We start from the raw sequence: 18,496 nt of genomic DNA, 5'->3' as shown, positions 1-18,496 counted from the left end.
TGGGGGAGAGGGTATACGTCTTTCTTCGTTATCTTGTTGAGTCGGCGATAGTCAATGCAGAAGCATAGTGCCCCACCCTTTTTCTTTACAAACACCACCGGTGACGCCCATGAACTCTTCGAAGACTGAATAATGTCGTCACGGAGCATTTGGTCAACTTGTTTCTTTATGGCCTCGCGTTCTGGCGTCGAAACTCTGTACGGACTTTGACGGAGTGGCCTGGCATTTTTTTCTATTACTATTCGATGTTTTGCGACAAGGGTCTATAGAATAGTCGACGACGAAGAAAAGCAGTTCTTGTATTTCAGGAGCAGGTTTTTTAGCTGTTCTTGTTTATGCGTCAGAAGGCTCGGATTAACATCGAAAGCTGGTTGAACGGTTTCACTTGTCGGAGTAGATTCGGCAGAATCGGTGAGCGCAAAAGCGTTGCTGGCTTCCAATATCTCTTCGATGTAGGCAACCGTCATGCCTTTGCTCACGTGCTTGAACTCGTTGCTAAAGTTTGTGAGCATCACTCTTGCGTTCCCTCCTCGCAGCTTGGCTATTCCTCTGGCAACGCAAATTTCGCGGTTGATCAACAGGTGCTGGTCGCCTTCAACGATGCCTTGCATGTTTGTTGATTCTTGAGTACCAACAGAAATGCTGACGCTGGAGCGAAGAGGAATAGAGACTTAGTCTTCCAGCACATTCAAGGCATGCCTTCCTGACGGCGTGTGAGGCGGCAGTGCATTTTCTATGGATAGTGTTATTGACTTTGTTCTAAGGTTGATGACAGCACCATGGAGGCTTAAGAAGTCCATACCAAGCATGACATCTCTCGAGCAATGCTGTAGCACGACGAAGCTTGCAGGATAAATCTTACGGTTAATGCTGACTCTGGCTGTACAGGTTCCTGCTGGCGTAACTAGGTGACCTTTAGCTGTACGGATTTCGGGGCCTTCCCAAGTTGTCCTAACTTTCTTCAACTTCGCGACGAATGTCCCACTGATGACGGAATAGTCGGCTCCAGTATCAACGAGAGCAGTGACGAGGTGGCCTTCGAATGTTCAGTCGAGATCACTAGTTCGTCGTCTCGCGTTGCAGTTGGGTCGTGGCATCGGATCACGCCTGCGGCGGTTTGTACCGCTGCTTGGACGTTGCGTCATCAAGTCGTATTCTGGCCACGAATTTTCGACGTCAGAGCTACGTTGACGTTGCGGTTTCGTCGCGGCAGTGGCGGCGGTGGAGGATCTTCGGCAGTTTGTCGTACAGCAACCGCACCTTTATCGGCTGCTGCCCTTAGTTTTCCGAGTACGGGCTAGGCAACCGGCCCCGAGATGGGCCAATGTATGACCTGCGGTGAGGAGAGCGGCCCGGTGACAGCGAACGGGAAGATCCTCAGGGCCTCCGCTACTCTGCTGCTAAGTAGCCAGCGATGTCACGTGGTCTTTCCCCCTGCTGTGGACGCAGCGCGTCAATTGCGAAACCACACAGTACCATCTGGCGGTACTGGCAGCCTGAAATTAAATGCCAACGTGAAATTAAATGCCAACGTGAAATTAAGTGCCAACGTGTAGAAAATTGGAAAGTGACGCACTTTAGTTGGCAGTGCGGACCACGAAACAAACAGTCTCGCCGCACTGCTCGTGAAAGGCACGCAATTATGTTGATACCAATAACAGAAAGTTTGAGCTACACAAGTGCAGAGACGTAAGCAGTATGCTTTTACTTACTGCAGCAAAGGTTTCGTGCAGTGCGATGGATATATCAGCCAGCGCTGGACAGCTTCTGTGCTCCGGGCATCTGCGTTAGGGCTATGCGTAGTACGTATACCTTCTTTGTACATGAACGCTGATGCATGCACATTGTTCACTGCTGTACGTGCTAAAATGTTACTGACGTGGCCTTTATTTCGTGTAAACATCGATCGATTGACTTGAAATAAAACGATTTATTGTTGCAAGCTTGTGTGACCAGTGTTGTCGTTTCGCTCGGCCTGTATGCGGCATCACAACTTACTAAAGTAAGTATGCAAGATACTTAAGAGCTTATATTGCACAGTTTATTGCAATGTACTATATGGAAATGATAGAAATTGAGAAAGGGGGCTGCTACGAGCGGGGGTCAGCCACGACAAAGTAGCAGATGACGACGATGTCGTCTGCTATGGCGAAGGCCAGCCGCCATATCGAAACACCCTGATGCTTTTGAAATCTATTTCATTTTATAAACAATTATAAATAATACATACAATATTCTTAGTTATATTTGGTTAAAAAATATATTTATGTGAGGAAGGTAACGAAGCCTTTTTCACTTATTAGTAAAATAGTCATTTTGCAATCTTTTTACGATTCCCTACAAAACCCAGACAGCGCTACCATCGCTTCCAAATTGCTGTCCCCATTGACTCTACGGACATGTCCCTCCACTGGCGGAACTGCGACGGTGCGGGTTCTTGACGTGGGCGTGAAGGGGGAGCGTAGCGTCGGGTTGCAGCAGCGTAGCTCATTGCTTGCAGCTGAGGCTGCGGTGCTTCAAAAATTCTAAGCGATTGCCGAACTTTTTCGCGGACAATGTCGGCGATCGAGTCCGCTTGAAGCTGTGCCGAGGGTAACAGCTTGCGCAGCTCCTCCCGAACGATCACTCGGATAGTCTCGCGCAGGTCATCGGAGCAGAGTGATTGTGTTTGTGCATACTCTGGCATAGAACGGCGATTGAATTGTCAGGTGCGCATCTCCAGCGTCTTTTCAATAGATGTCGCGAAAAGAGGAGGACGTCGGCTCCTTCATTGCTGCTCTCCAAGCTGACGCGGAAAAATTATGAGAGAGAAAAAGAAACGAAAAAAAAAAGCCGTTTCGCAAGTTCGAGATTGCGCAGTTCAAGCCCTCTCACCCTTACCTTTTTTCGAGCGTTTCGGGTTTCGGCGGAGGCGTGCTGCGGCACCGAGGTCGCTGGACGCTGCTGTGAGTGCCGAAAGGGTGCCTTCGAACTCACACGCGGAGCCGCGCTGCCTAGAGATCGCGAGGGGGGGGGGCAAGGGGCAAGCGCTGAAGCGCACTTTCCAGCTCATGCGGTGTTCGATATATCCGAACGCGGTTAAAGATACCGTTCGATATACCCGAAAATTCAATATATGTTGGTTCGACTATAATGCTTTATTCATTATGGAACTCAAGCGGTTGCAGGAAGTCGTAGGTAAGACAGGGGTATTGTTCACTTTGCAAAAATGCCTTTCTTTTCTTTTTATTTCTTAGACACCAGCACTACCTTTTCAGCAAACCCTTTTCCAAAGTAAACATGGCGTCTGTGACGTAGGGACATGTGAAGCGTGGTGGAGGGTCACTGTGCAGCCACAAACGTCGAAAAAAATATTTATAATGTGACAGTGAGGTTTAAAATGAACAATCAAATTGTCTCTTCCCAAATGTTTCTCTAAATGCTTCAACAATGCAAGGAAGCAAAACCAAAATCAGCCACAAGCTGCCACACTACTTGCGGAGCAACACGATTGTGGAAACCGCCTCCGTAACCTTCGCTACACTGTTAAGAGGCTTCACGGCACAAAACGCATTGCTGTGAAGCAGCACTATAGAAAAAACCTTGCGTATTATCCGCACCCACACTTGGCCACTAAAATTTTTAGAATTTTGATGTAGGTTATATGCGTGAAAATACGGTATAGTATCTTACACCATGGGTTAGGGTTCGTATGCATGCCTGGATCCTGGATTGATTGATGACGCAAACTACATGTGGCCAACGTGGCCTCTATTTTTCACTGAAATTGGCACAACTGAAAATATATTTTGAGGCAGGTCAGGCATTTTGACTCAGTGTGACGTAATTTCGGCGAGTTTCATGGTTTTGGCGCTACTAGGCACAAAAATGGTGAATTGTATCAAATTGGTGCAACTATTGCACCCCCGCATTATTTTTCATTTCACATAGTTAACTACAATACTCTCTACTGTAATAGTTATAATGCAACAGCCCTTGAGACTTCGCACTGGGATATTATAGTGCTGGGAGAATCGAGTACTATGCTACACAACTTTCTACATTGAAAGTAAGTGAAGTTACAACACTGCACTAAACATAGCAAGCTGGAAATCCTGAGAAGGCAAGGGTACAAATCCCAAAATACACAAGCAAATGTGAGACTGACATTTGAACAGGGCCACCAGATACTGTTTGCAACAAGCTTGCACAACAGAGCACTGTGCAATTCTATCTTAGCTGACTTGACTTGCCTAACCCACCCCTGTCTTTCAAAGTTGGCTTTAAAGACACCAGAAAGCTTGCCTAGTGTTGTTTCCACCTTGACACATCTTTTTCTGCATAAAAATGCATGCAAAGTGCTTTTATGCGTATTGTCGAACTGTATGTTATTACATGTTGCAACAATTCACCGTGCAAAAGCAATACTGCTCCACATCACATAGTGTGGGGCTGCGTTTGCTCACGAAAATGGCGGGGCTTCTTGAGTGCTGGCACACAAGAAGCCTGACGAGCTGAATTAAACATCACTACAATCGCTCACCCCTTGAGCATCAGCGATCGAGTTGTCCAGCTTCAGACCCTTGATGGGCTTTCGCTTCTTGCCTTTGTCGACCACATCCCAGACCTCCACCTTGACAATGTCATCAGTGGCCTTGTAGCTCCACTGGATGCTGGCCACCTGGGAGAACGACGCCACAATGTGAAAGAAGAAATCTAGGTACTTGCGATATAATCCAGCTAGTGCCAAAGCTTACGGCATCACTTGTACCACGAGCTGGCCATTTGAACTAGTAGAGTCAGTGGTGACAAAAACATGCTGATAGCCCCACTTTCTGTGACTGGTGCACTAATTTCACTTCAATATTGAGTGCTCCAAATAAATAGTCTACGAGAACATTGTGACACTTATGAATGTCCATTGCTACAGAGACGCCTTGTAACAATTATTACATGAATGTGTTTCCAGACAGACTTGCAACATGGCATCACAAATTGGGGCCTTTGAAGATAAGTAATGGGTCTTGTAGAATAAAACTAGATTGAAGATTTGAAAGAATGAGGACAAGTGTACTGTGCTGCACAGTTTAGTACTATCGAAAACTACTAACTTGGCCAATTTGCTACCTTTTTAAGATAAGCTAAGAAGGCACCCTTTATTACTGAGAAACATTGATTTACCAGCATAGAAAACAGAGAAAAAAAAATGACCAGTTTTTCACAGAAAACATCTAGTATGTAATTATTTGAGGATATGCACCGGTCACTGGAGTTAGTGAATGCATTTGGACGCATACAGAAAATACAAAATGGGTATGGCCTTTCTTTTTCTAGTTATCATTGTGTACGTTCGCACTGGAGTGCAAGTCTACTGACCAAGAGTATCAAGAGGGCCAGAACACTTTTTTACTGCAACATTAAAGTGATCTACCAGTGATCATGCAAAGAGGCCAAAGTGCAAAGAGGACAACACAGAATTCGATTCGTTCACTTTTCAACAAAAACACAGCATCGAAATTTCAGGGGGTCTAAATCTTTAAAAAATCCACTTGGCAATTTTATAAGAATATCTTAAAAACTAAAATTCAGAACATGGTTGCATACTTGGCTACTTTTAGCATTACATAATAAATTAACACGAATGACACTGGTTGCCACTCGTAGCAGAATCCGGCATGAAACTCTGTCTGTTGTTTTATGAAGACCTGCTTTCAGAAATGAGATGGCACCCACCTTAAAAAAGACCATATAAAAAGACGAAAACTTTAGTATACAAGTAAATATGAGAGGGGATAAAGGTGTTGCAAGGAATGCAACTGTTTCCCTACAGAGGGCTCAGCAGTTAAATTGTGTCATGGCCAGTGTAGCATTACTTTTCATATTGTTCACCTGTATATGTTTAGCTCCTCTACAAAAGCAACGAAGCTGTAAAACAACAACTGCGTGAACTACAAATGAGAAGCTTATAGAAATATAAAAAATAACCCACTCAACAGTCCAATGAGCCTCACTAAATCTGATCAAAGCTAATATTACAGCAAAAGCTGTTATGAGATTACAACTCGGGTCACGTGCCACCGTAGTTGTCCGCCGTCGCCACGAGTGTCCGTAACCACATCGCACAAAATTAGAAAAAAATACCTAGCACCAATGTCACAGTGGGGCTCGAACCCGGGTCCGCAGGGTGCCAGCCCAGTATTCTACCACTAAGCTACGCCGATGCTTGGGACTTGTTGGCGAACTTGCCTTAGGCAGGCTAGATGTCGGGAATGGAATCGCGTTAATACGACTTATAAAGCGTTTTAAAACAGTGAAAGAAGAACTTGTTGTCGCACAGTGCAAATAGCGTAACGAGTGGGTCATCCAATGCTCCAATCCATTACAAAAGCTTGTTCTTGTTCACCTAATAACTGTGGAACATACCAACTTCAGGCATACTTCCTCATCGTCGTCAGCCACTGCACAAAACATTGACACAAAATCACTCGCAAGTGTTCAGCGGATACCACGCTTCTCAGAAGAATGACGAAAAATAGCATAGTGAATGCCGGCCTTCTACCCAAAAATTTTATAAATAATGCCGTACTGGGTATCAAGCAAGTTTGCTTGCAGTAGTTGCCCAATGAGTGTTTAGAAAAGGCTCTGAAAGGCCTCTCTTCAAGCTTTCATTGTGAATGTGCTGCGCCTTATGCACAGGCCTGGCATTTTTTGAAGACTGCTCTTCAACAATACTTGTACTTAAAAATAAAAGAAATATGAAAATGCGATGCAGGATTCTATCCAAGCAGAACTTTTACATGGATGAATGTTAAATTCAGCACAAAGCAAGTCAACAGCTACAGTGAGCTTGTCACCTGAATCTCGTCACTGGGCAGGTATTCCTCCTTGAATGATTGGCCCTGCAGGCGCAGCAAGAGACACGACTTGCCCACATTGCGGTCCCCCTTGATGACGATCTTCATGTTGTACTGGACACCTCGTGCAAACCGCTTTTGCAGGCTTTGCTCCATGGCTTGCATGCCAGATGGAGGCTGGTGCTTCCCTCCACCAGCGGCGCCCCCTCCGCCATCGCCGCTGTTGCCCACCAGCTTTTTGAAGGCTGTGAGCATCCTGGCAGAACTTCACAATTGTTGCTCTGCCAAGAGGATGGCACCGACCTGCAGCATGACCCCAAGAAGTGTATTCAAGGTATAAGCAATGGGAAATCAGTAGGTTCCACTGAGAAGCACCTGGCCACGAATGAAAAGACTCTTAAATGAAAAGAATGATGACAAACTATATATTTGAAATAAAGAGAACAAACATATGTGGAAATCATTGTGCCAAGCAAGCCATGACAACAACCAATAATTTTTTTTCTTTAGCATGCCTTCACAATAATGGTCATGTTCCAATAATGTTCAGACATAATGCTCCAATAATAACTTTGAAGGGCCACTCCCCAGGCCCCATACCGAATTTTAGTTAGACAGTGGAATTTGTTGGGTGTCCGATGATGAAAATTTTGCCACAAAAATTTTTCGAATCGGTTCATCATGAGCGGAGATAACAGGTTTTTTGAAGCGGTGCGAAAGGAGGATGGAAGGAGGTGAGCTCGAAACCCTTGCCGCTCCTCCCCGTAGCCTTTCCAAGCCAAATCTCTTCCCCACCCTCTCCAGCATCCCACCATGACATGACGTGTGCATGACGTGCCCAAACAAGTCCAACCCCCGAGCACACGAGCAGCGTTGCTTTGTTGACCAGCGTTATTTTGTGGTCTTCTGCCTGCTTCTGCGGGATGGTGTGAAAACGCTGGCTTAAACGCGGTAGAGTTGATGAGCACAATGAGTGCGCGAACGCGTAGGAGCATTCGACAGTGGTCGTCTGCTCAATGCGCTGACCACGGGGACACGAACGGATGTGAAACACTGGCACATTAGCCCCGCATCTCGTAGCATTTCAAGGGAAAAAATGAAAGAAAAACGCGCACAGTTTTTTATTGTGTCTCATTATTTATACGAAGTTTTATTAATCTCTTGAAGCAACAAATACATAAACTACGCATATTGTGTTAAATAATTCTTCATCAAGTCATAGTCGTAGGGCTATTCCTACGCCCACGTCTTGCCCTCATTCTCTACGCGTGCTCCGGCAGAGTAGAGGGGGAGCAGCTTTGATCTCGAAATTTGACTCTTTTCTGCGGCGCGTAGCATTGCAAATTTCGGCAGACGTGATCATGAACGCCTCGTCTACGCATTGCGCTTGTCAGCTCAAAATCATCAAACCTGGTGAGTGGCCCTTTAATAACAAGTGCATTACAAGTTCCACCCTCTACTCATTATTTTAACAAATAAAAAACAAGAAACAGGAAAAAGAATAAGAAAAGGTTTTATTTTCACAGAAACGTAGCTAACCAGAAGCACGTGAAGCAGTAAAACCTTGCCTTGTGCTTTCCATCACAATTTCCCCGCATTTTTAATTTTCCAACCAGCATAACCTACTTGGGCCTTCAAGAAAATACAAGTGTACATCAGGCCAAGTTTCAACCATGTTTGTTTTTTTGGCTATGCCATAGTTTTCACAATCAGCTACGATGGCTCCTTACATCATCTCTCTGATAACCTAACCTTTTCCCGCAAAGTTAACTGCAACATTTTCAGAACGTTTTTACTATTGTCATAATGGCATCACCTATGGTGTGCACCAAGTGGAGCAAAGAAGATTGAACCAATCACTGAAGAGCAAGCAGTATGGCAATAAAAGACTTCACGAGTTGGTGATAACCAAGTGAGAATAACTCAGTTATTAAGGAAGCATCACTGAACTGACAGCCCACCTGCTCCGGCTTCAAGGTCCGCTAAACATCAAGAACAAAAACAGCCTAGACTGGCTGCTCACAAATAAACTGAGAGACAATCCCAGTGGAGAGACAATGGCACATAACGGCAGTTTGCCTTAGGCAGCCAGATAGGCCGAAGGGCAAACGAGACCGAGATAAGCTCAAACTGTCACGTCCAGCAAAGCAACAGTTTGCATGAGATGTTGACAAGGGTGCACAGAGCCACAACATGTACAGCGAGAAATATTACCGAGAAAAAAAAACAATTTTCAAGATTAAAATTTTATATTGTCACTTTTAATATCTGTGAAATTTCATAATAATGAAGCATATAAAATGGGCAGCACTTTTACATTAGAAAGTTGTTTTTCAAGGTATCAGTATTTCCTTTATTATTATTATTATTTCATGAATATGCTACAAACATATATAACGTGCTGACAACTGCCACAGAGTGTGCAACATCTGCGTAATCTTTGCAAAAAAAAAAGGAAAAAGGAAGTTGACGATAAGAGAAAGAGTACGTTGTAGGTGGGTAACCCACACAATGCCATCACATTTGACTTTAAACCTGCAAAAGCTACTTTATGAGAGGGCAGCACTAGCATAAGCCCTCATAGCACCTGGAATATAATCAGTAAAAATCACCTGGCCAGCTTAAAGGGGCCTTGCGACACTTAGTCAACATGGTTCGAAAATGTTGCTGATAGATAGTCAAAGCTCCAACAAAGACGTGAGCCAAAACACTATAGTGAGGCACACAGCACGGAACTCTTAACTTAATTGTAAAGTCAGCTGGAAATAACTTGCCCCCTTTTCAACAAATAATGTGACAAGCCACTACATGCTAAACCGCGCTTTCTGGTGCTAGAATTACATACAATATAAAATTACACCAGGACACTCGTGATCCCTCTGGAAGTTAGTAACATATTCAGTGAAAAAAAGAGCGAGAAAATGAAACCCTGACTCTCTGCTCTTACTTGGCAGATTCCAAAAATTTTGCTGCAGTAGATTGGTGAGCCTGATAATAAGGTTTTTCAATGATCACTTCAAAGAGTGTTGCAGGGCCCCTTTGAAATTACATGTACAAGCTCAAGAAATATTTTAGGCAAAGAAAGTGTTTCTTACCGTAAATAGTTAGAAATATTCATAACTTTTGTCAATTATGTAAAATTCGCAAAATTTAGCTCCATATATGGTTATTCAAAGCGATTTCTGACCCTTAGGTGATGGGATTATCTAGCAGAGTGCAGTGCCAGCAATTAACAAGTCTCAAAAAATGAAGCATCATAAAAGAAGCAGGTCATTAGTTTTGATTACAATATAACAAAGGCGAAATGTCAATTTAACAGAAACTCACAGCAGTAGACCAGCAGTCAAATAATATGGCTGATGATTGCTTCTCATCCTTTGAAGTTTTAATCTTTGGAGAGCACTGCACTACTTCATGGCCATGTCCCACCGTTAATATTTATAACTATCATTTCCCTTTGAGAGTCCAGATGAGTTTACGACAGTGGAATTAGGGTTGAATCACCAAATAACCTGTTCAATGCATAGTCACCTCTTTAACTGTTTGGCTGCTATGTTCTTGCACCTAATGCCTCATCAAAACATTCGATATACTTGATTTCTTTTTTTTTTACATATGCTGATGCCGTGGGAGCAGTAAGAAAAGGGAAGCATAAAAGGAAAGTAACGGTGTTCTAGAAAAGACGAGATCCTTTCCAAATTACAAGCCTACATCTATACTACCAGTCATATAAAAAAAAAGACTCTAAAGCGTGCGATTTCCTTTTTTACATAAGCAGCACATTATCACTTCTTTACAATTCAAATTCAGCTTAACGATAAGCAGCACAACTGAGCATGCCGTCCAAGAGCAGAAGGAATTTATATTAGATGAATGCGACCTACGCACATTTAAGTATCTTTGTAGATTACATAAAAGGCTTTCAATACCATAAATCATGTGACACTTTTACAGATATGCAGCCCCTATGGCTTCCAAGGTGTATTTCTTAAATTGATTGAACCTTAATTAAAGTATCAGCAGTAGGTGGTGGTCATTCACAATCATGCCTCCAATTTACAAGCAATTTCAGCAGCTATGCTTCAAGGCCGTATCCCGAGACCCCTATTATTTTATGTATATATAAATGACATTGTAAAAATTAACGCCTCTGTAAAGTGTGTTACATACGCCTGATGACAAAACATTACTTCTCAATCCGCTGCACTATACAGCCATCTTATACATCATACTACAATATATATCATACTGTCGACAATATATATCACACTGTCCAAGTGGACAGCAACCCTCCTGCCCTATCCAAACTCATGTGACCGCAGTAAGAGAACACCTTCACCAATAGTCATGATACGCTGGCACTTTCTTTTTACTGAATTGATGAACTTTCATATTTCAAGTGCAACAAAGGCAAATAATGGATTAGAAAGTGTGACTCTCACTGTTTTCTTGGATTTAAAGAAAAAAAATAATACTAATGTGTTTGTCCACATTCCCAGCACCGTATGAGTAATCCCAGACCAACAAGTGTTCGCCAAGACGTGATGAATAGTGCAATAAGGTCATTACATGACCTCATAATTTTCACATTTGTTAACCTGAACTCAAGTAGCATTAAAGATGCGAAAGTTAGCGGTGACTTTGTCGTGCTGATATGAACTGAAGTTAAATAAAACAATGCACTTGACACAATGAAAAAGCACAAAGATGACCGGAGTGCCTAATTAATCCTCCAACTCTTTGTTCCGGTCACATTTACTGTCAGTCATAGGCCGTTTCCAGTTAAAGATGCTTCATTCTTACTTTTAACTGCTTGTTCCAGTACATTGACGTTTACAGACGCAGCATTTTTTACCCAGACTCTTCGTCCAATACCTGCAATGTTATCATCTTCGCAACATCATACTAGCTCAGGTTTCCACAACAAGCCTTCTTGAACCACATGCATAATTTGTTCCCAGCAACATCACAAGTGATTGATAGGGGCAGGGGGGCAATAAAACTGCATATACGGTGGCCAGACAGTGAAATTAAAAGTACCCTCACTAGTCCCTCCAACCAATCACTTACGATATTCTTGTTTTTGATCTCTGGGAAATCAAATTCCCAGAGGTCCATGCTTGAAGTTAATGTCCAGCTAAATGTGTATAGTGTCGTCTCCCCCATTTCTACATATCGGCTGTGTCTAAACACTCTTAGCATGAACACCCTTAGCAAACACCCTTAACACTACGTATGAAATGCCCAGACATCTTTTGCCTTTACGGGCACCATGCAGGCCCATAGCAATCGACTCAGATGTCTAAAGCCTACATTCTGTCAATTACTATGCTCGCATTTTTACAATAACGTTGTATAATAGCTTCAGCTAACTTCTAGCAAACCAAGGGCAGTCTAAGCTGTTCACCAAAAGCATTTTTGTCGGAATAATGCTCCTACAAATCTGTAGATGTAATAGTTTGAAGCAGCATTTGAGCTGTTATTTTACAAAATAGCTTTTAATTTAGTCACTCAGTGGTCAACTATGCAATCACATAAACTTTTAACAAGGTATCTATCAATTTGATTTTTCAAAATTCCCTGACTTTTCCAGGTTTTGCATGATGATTTAAAGCAAACGCCATGATTGTTATGTCTGCTTGGAAAACCCTGTGCACTGGAAAGAGTGGTAAAAAAAAATCAGGCAATCCTATAGAATAAGTAAATAGATATACTGCAAATGCTCAAAGTGTTCTGAACACGTGCGGTAAATATGAAACAAGATGTATATCTGGCCAAAATAATACCTCTGAGCCAGATAGTCAGCAAGTTGGTTATTTGGCAGAAAGCAAACACACGAGTTAAAAGTTAACCGCAGCTGAAAGTTTGAAGGAGCCGATGATAGTCCTACAACGCAGCCAAAGCTGCTAGGAAATGTGGAAGTGGCACCATCTCGTGGCATCTGTCTGAAAAGAGGATGCCTGAGCTCGGTCTATTCCGCCACTGGGGTATATTTTGGTTCACTATAATGGTTAAAGCGCAGGGCACTTAAGATGTGGATTGGATTATATAAACCTGTATTTACTGACTTTACTATTTAGGATGCTGATTGAATCTCATGCTACCTGGTGCTGTATTTGCTATTGAGTTGCATCCCCACCTAAATTATACATTTCTAATATATCCCTTTCCGTAAAAAAAAACTTGAAAATGACTATAACAATGTCACAAGAACGGAGCCGCACTGCATAATTTTCTCTCCTTCTTTCTTTGGTTGTATTGAAGTTGTATCGCTTTAATTAACCTCCTGTTGCTTCAAATTTTGTATTTGTTTGCTTGCTTTTTTTTTTTATGATTAGCACATGCATGTTGATGTTTTATTTCTCAGGGCTCTGAGTCTTATAGTTCAACAAAGTCCTCAGATATCTGCAATGAAAGATAGGGGTAGCGTTTAAAGCAACGACGTTCGAATCTGTACGGTCACAACGGCTCCTTCTATTCCACAGATTTATCACAGATGCAGGCGGGTTACCTTTGTTTGTGTACTCTTCTAAGGAAATAACGCTAAAGACTTATCACAGATTTAATAATACTATTTCAAGAAACTAAAACGACAAATTTAGATGAAGTTACCGAACTATACTCTTGAAACGCGAGCTACGAGCAATAAGTGTGTAGCTGAGGACGTTTGCTGTTGCATCATCAATAGTAATAATGATAGTAATAATAACAAAAGTCATCAAATATCCTGACAAGCCTCAGCTAATGGCAGTTCTATTTGTGCCAGACCTTCAAGCTGAGCCGAAATCATGGTCAAGACAAACCTGCCCAAATTTACCGACCTGTGTAATGTTGTGATTGGAAAGCCAGATACGCTGTGCGATATGTAGAAGGAACAGACATCAAAATAGTGAATGTACTAACATGAAAGCCAAGGAAGGCTTTAGACAATGTGAAGGACAAGTTGCCGAGCAAAAATTTCTGCAGTCTTTTTTACACTTTAGGCTGCCACAATTGTGACAACCAGTACACCGGCCAGACCCTTGATTTCAAGAAAAGTTAAACAACACGAATATGACGTCAGGAGACAACGCGTGACTTCATATGCTTTTGCTAAACACATGGAATCTACAGGCTACTAAATCAATTGGTGAAGCGTGCATGTTCTAGATAAAGAAAAGCTTGTATCTGCCTGCACTTGGAATACCAGTGCACACAGACAACTGCCCATATGCTGAACATTCCAACAATGTAGTCCCGGTGCTTATGTCACATACTTAGGCGTATTTAATACCCTGTACCTTTCTTATGGCTATTATTGTGAACAAGGCTTTCATAGCAGGTGCCAACACATCAGTAAACTTTGTATTCCTTTGGTAGGTGTATCCTTTCGCGTCCTTGCTAAGAAACAACAGTTACGCACTGCTTTTTATTTTTTCACGTATATTCTTGCTGTTCACTGTATTTGCAGCCGAAGGAATGGCTTTTTTAAGCTGTGATCAATGGTAATGTCTATTTTTATGATGAGCGCACAGAATGCCCTCAGTTTCCATGACCAGGCCAGATTTTACAGAAATTCCCTGACTTTTCCAGAAGGGTACAAATTCGCTGACTTTTCCAAGTTTCTAGACACCTTGTTTAACTTAGTTAGCGATTACAACAAGAAGCCCCATGATTCAGGCTCGCATGAAAACCTGCCACTTGGATGATGCCATATATTTCTATACAATACTACCAATATAAGGCTCATAGTTATGCAGTATGCAAAATAACAGTACAGTTGCAGCCACCTCTGTGCACAGCGAGGTAGCAGCGAGTTTTTGCTCTGCGGGGTGGCACCCTGAGGCAGTTTCAGGCTACGACTTGGTCAGCCTGACTAGAAGGCCGCACATGCTCTTGACACACCACATCAGAGCCTGAAACTGCCTCAAGGTGTCGCGCCACAGAGCGAAAACCGGCAGCTCACACGATCTACACAGGCGTGGTTGCGGCTGTACATTTAACACCTGCGAAAATGCATTTGGTTCACATCCAAAAATTTAAGTCCTAGCAAGTTATGAAAAACCTTCAGCAAAAATACGCATTTCGAAATTCTAACCATTTGACATTATTGCGCACGCATGTCACACTACAAGTCACAATCTAATCAATAAGTTCGAAATTCCTATGCAAGCAAACAATTAGAATTTCATTGCTGCACCCCAAACATACTTACATGTACTGTAAAGAGCCCTTTTTTTGCAAACCATAAAAGGAACCTTCCCATTAAAAGCTATAATCATGTATATATATGTTGGAAAGGAGAAATTTTTTTTTCAGTAATAACTGCACTGTATTCTAGTTTCTAGAACAACAAAAAAAGATTTCCAGATATTGATATAAAATATAAATTCATATAAAAATTCATATATATTTCATATAAAATTCATACAAAAATTTATATAAATAGAAATCATTCTCAATTTAAGCCCTCAATATTTCATTCAAGTGAAGTTTCTGAAAACTACAAGATACAAGTAAATAACTATATCACGATTACTTTGAAAGCCTGAAGTGGACAAAATTGTATTATTTACCACAATCAAATACACCCCAATTTGATCACATTACATGGTCTAACATCTGCAGTTTACAAGTTCGGGACATCTGTTTTGATAAACTGCTATGTATTAATAATCCACCGGAGCAAAAAATTTCTGAAGTTACCTAGCTGTGGGGATTCCTACAAAAAAAAAAAAAAAAACACAAGAATTCAATTTCTTTTTTTTTTTCAAATGCTACAAACCCTGTTCAATAATTTCGATGAGTTTCTTACGAAATTATTTCTTCATTTTACATGCAATCGAGTAGAAAAACTGAGGAAATCTGAGTGATCTATCAGCTACAATCAGCTATACAAAACCTAGCAAGCTGTCAGGACTGGTGACATGTCAATAAAGAAATAGTGGCCAGAAAATCTGAAAAGAAACATTATGCTAAGGAAAAAGGCAGACATTACACCACCGTTATTAGGTCATTTATAACTATTTCTCAGGAAATATATCAAACTAAAAAAATTTATATAATTCCTGTGTTTTCCCTTTGTAGGCCAACTTTAATGGAAAAAAGTGCAAACAAAAGATAGCTGGTATAGTGAGCACAAAGTGTGTCTCGCTCATATGTTTGTTTACCATACCATGTTTGAAGCAGAACTTTGAACTAATGACATGATAAACTACTTCAGTAATTGCATGCTATTAACAACTAGCTTTCAGGTCATTATTTTTAGTCGTGTTATGATGCTATTTCTTGCTGATTAAGCTGTGTACACGAGCATACAAAAGTAAAAACTGCAGAAATTTTTCATACCCCAATAGAGCATCATTTTAAAAAATTGTTGAGTTACAAGTTTTGTTGAGGGCATCGTCATAGACCTAAAGGATATCCTCAAGTAGAAAAACCTTTGGTAGTAAATGAAATAATGATAGTCCCCATCAAAATATATTACTAGCCTTGTAGTAAATATAAACAGAAGGCCACCTTTAGTATTTAAATTTAACAGTCCTATATTTGTAATTAAATATAAAGGACAGTTGTAGACATCATTAAAATTACACAATTCAATCTCAAACAGTATTTAGGAGCTGTATAAAGGCTCTGCATCAGGGAATCAGGATTACACAATTTAAAGAATGCATGTAACAGTAGCAGTGTACTGGGGAAATGGTGCGAGTAAATTTATAAGCACTAAAATATGTAAAAATATTTTAGGATAGTATCACAGCTGATTCAACAGCATCTCAGCTGAGTATTCAAAACATTATCAATAAGTGCTCATGGGTATTTTGCCTGACATGACATGTTACGTAATAACAAACATAGCAAGTATTTTAACAAGAACAGCAAAGCTATGGTAACCTTTTATCATGTTTGTACAACACACAAATATACACACAAAGAAGTACAAGAATTGTTCAGAAATAGGAGAAAAACAGTGCTGTTGAAAGTATTACTACGGTATGAAAGTTAATACATAATATAAACTCATTATTCAATTACCCAATATACAGTAAAAGCACTGCTTGATGATAAGAAAGCCACCAATTTATGAGCAAAGTTGTAAAAAGATTACCATGACATGCTTAGATGACAGTGCAATAGAAGAAAGAGGAAAAAAAGCATGACCTTTAGTAAGACTTTCACATGAACAGCTTAATTAGTAGACGTGTGCGAATAGTGAATTTCACAATAGAATCTAATACGAATCTATTTGCAATGACACCGAATCGAATATAAATAGTAATCGAATACTGTTTGAAGAGTTTTGGAATAGTAAGTAGACTATTTTCAAAAAGGTCCTAGAATACCACAGCAATTTAATTGAATTAGATATTCATAAATTTTTACCAAACACCATTACAGTTAGTTTTAATCAACTCAAAAGACCACAATTATGAAAATTATGATAAGCTCGTACAAAGCCTTCGTAATATTTTGTAACTGTAGGTTCAAACACAGTATTCACTAACGTTAGCAATGTGAGACTTCGTCGCCCAATTTTAAAGAAAATTGGGGCACAATAACTAAATAATTTTTAATCAAACATCGCAGATACAGCTAAAGATGTGATGAAGCAGATCAACCTATCATCACAATATGGCCTGCAGACTGAAAGCAAGTAACAATGTTTGAATATATGTCTCCAAGAAGAATTTATACAAATACAACACACAAATGTGTTGTTAGTAATGAAGCTGCAAGCAATCATTACAAGATGAAGACGGAAGCTGTATAATGCGATACAGCTTCAGCACAGTAAAAAGCGAGCAAAAGTAGATTTTTCAGAAAAAAAAAACTTTCATCCGGCAATCAATATAGTGTAGATAGTCTTGTAAAAGCTGGGGCTACGCGCAGATACTTTAGGAATTAAGAGAAGAATTACCTTTGGCTGTTCCAAAGTCTCATTGTTTTAGGGTTCTCCTGTCGGTGTTTATTATTAAAAAACTATTCAATATTTCCAATATTTTCGAATATGTACTATCTCATTCGAATACCAAATCAAATACTACACTATTCGATCGTTACTCGAAATTTTCAAATATTTGCATACAAGAAGAATGGCGATTTGGGCTAGTTGGTTTGAATTCATGATAATAACTTAGTCGAGGCACGGAAGGCAAAGAGGACAACATGAGCGCTGACTACCAACTGAATTTTATTATTCACAGCACACATGATAATATATACAACAGGCAACCTTTGAACAGCACATGTGAGCAACGTGACATAATCTGGGGAATGTTCTGATAAAAAGAAGGTACAAAAATGGCTAATTCTTATCTAAAAGCGCAAACTCTTTGTCATGCAAGGCCACCGAAGGTTGGCTCACGCATCCGTCACCATTTTTTCTAATAAAATACGCTTCAGCTATTTCCCGAGTTAACTTGTCCATGTGGCGTACCAGCACACTCACGCCCGGAAATCGAGGCCGGCACCCGCAGCTTTTCTAGTGCAAAACAAGGTTTGAACTGATTCCTTTGCATATATCATTCATATGTTCTCCTAACCTTTTATTAATGCACCGCCCAGTTTGGCCTATATAACAACGACCGCACGTTAAAGGAATCATGTAAACAACACCAACTGCACAATCTACAAATTTATTTATGTGTTTTACGGCCCATGTCCAACTTTTTTTGGTGATT

At 40.9% G+C, this 18,496-nt stretch overlaps 1 protein-coding gene across 4 annotated transcripts in view; it reads right to left on the bottom strand.

The window, feature by feature from the left end:
* LOC119160963 (rab-like protein 6) overlaps positions 1-18,496 on the bottom strand; it is a 164,900-nt gene that overhangs the window by 141,191 nt on the left and 5,213 nt on the right. For all 4 annotated transcript variants that reach the window (XM_075880243.1, XM_037413247.2, XM_037413248.2 and 1 more), the window contains exons 2-3: positions 6,834-7,136; positions 4,523-4,660 (exon numbers count right to left, since the gene is read on the bottom strand). In XM_075880243.1, the coding sequence (XP_075736358.1) occupies positions 4,523-4,660; positions 6,834-7,088 (393 nt within the window). In that variant the 5' untranslated portion in view covers positions 7,089-7,136. The remainder of the gene's footprint in view (positions 1-4,522; positions 4,661-6,833; positions 7,137-18,496) is intronic.

The sequence above is a fragment of the Rhipicephalus microplus genome, chromosome X (genome assembly GCF_043290135.1).
Source record: "Rhipicephalus microplus isolate Deutch F79 chromosome X, USDA_Rmic, whole genome shotgun sequence".
NCBI lineage: Eukaryota > Metazoa > Arthropoda > Arachnida > Ixodida > Ixodidae > Rhipicephalus > Rhipicephalus microplus.
The sequence above is the reverse complement of the archived record's forward strand: the minus strand, read 5'-3'. Positions and strand labels throughout refer to the sequence as shown.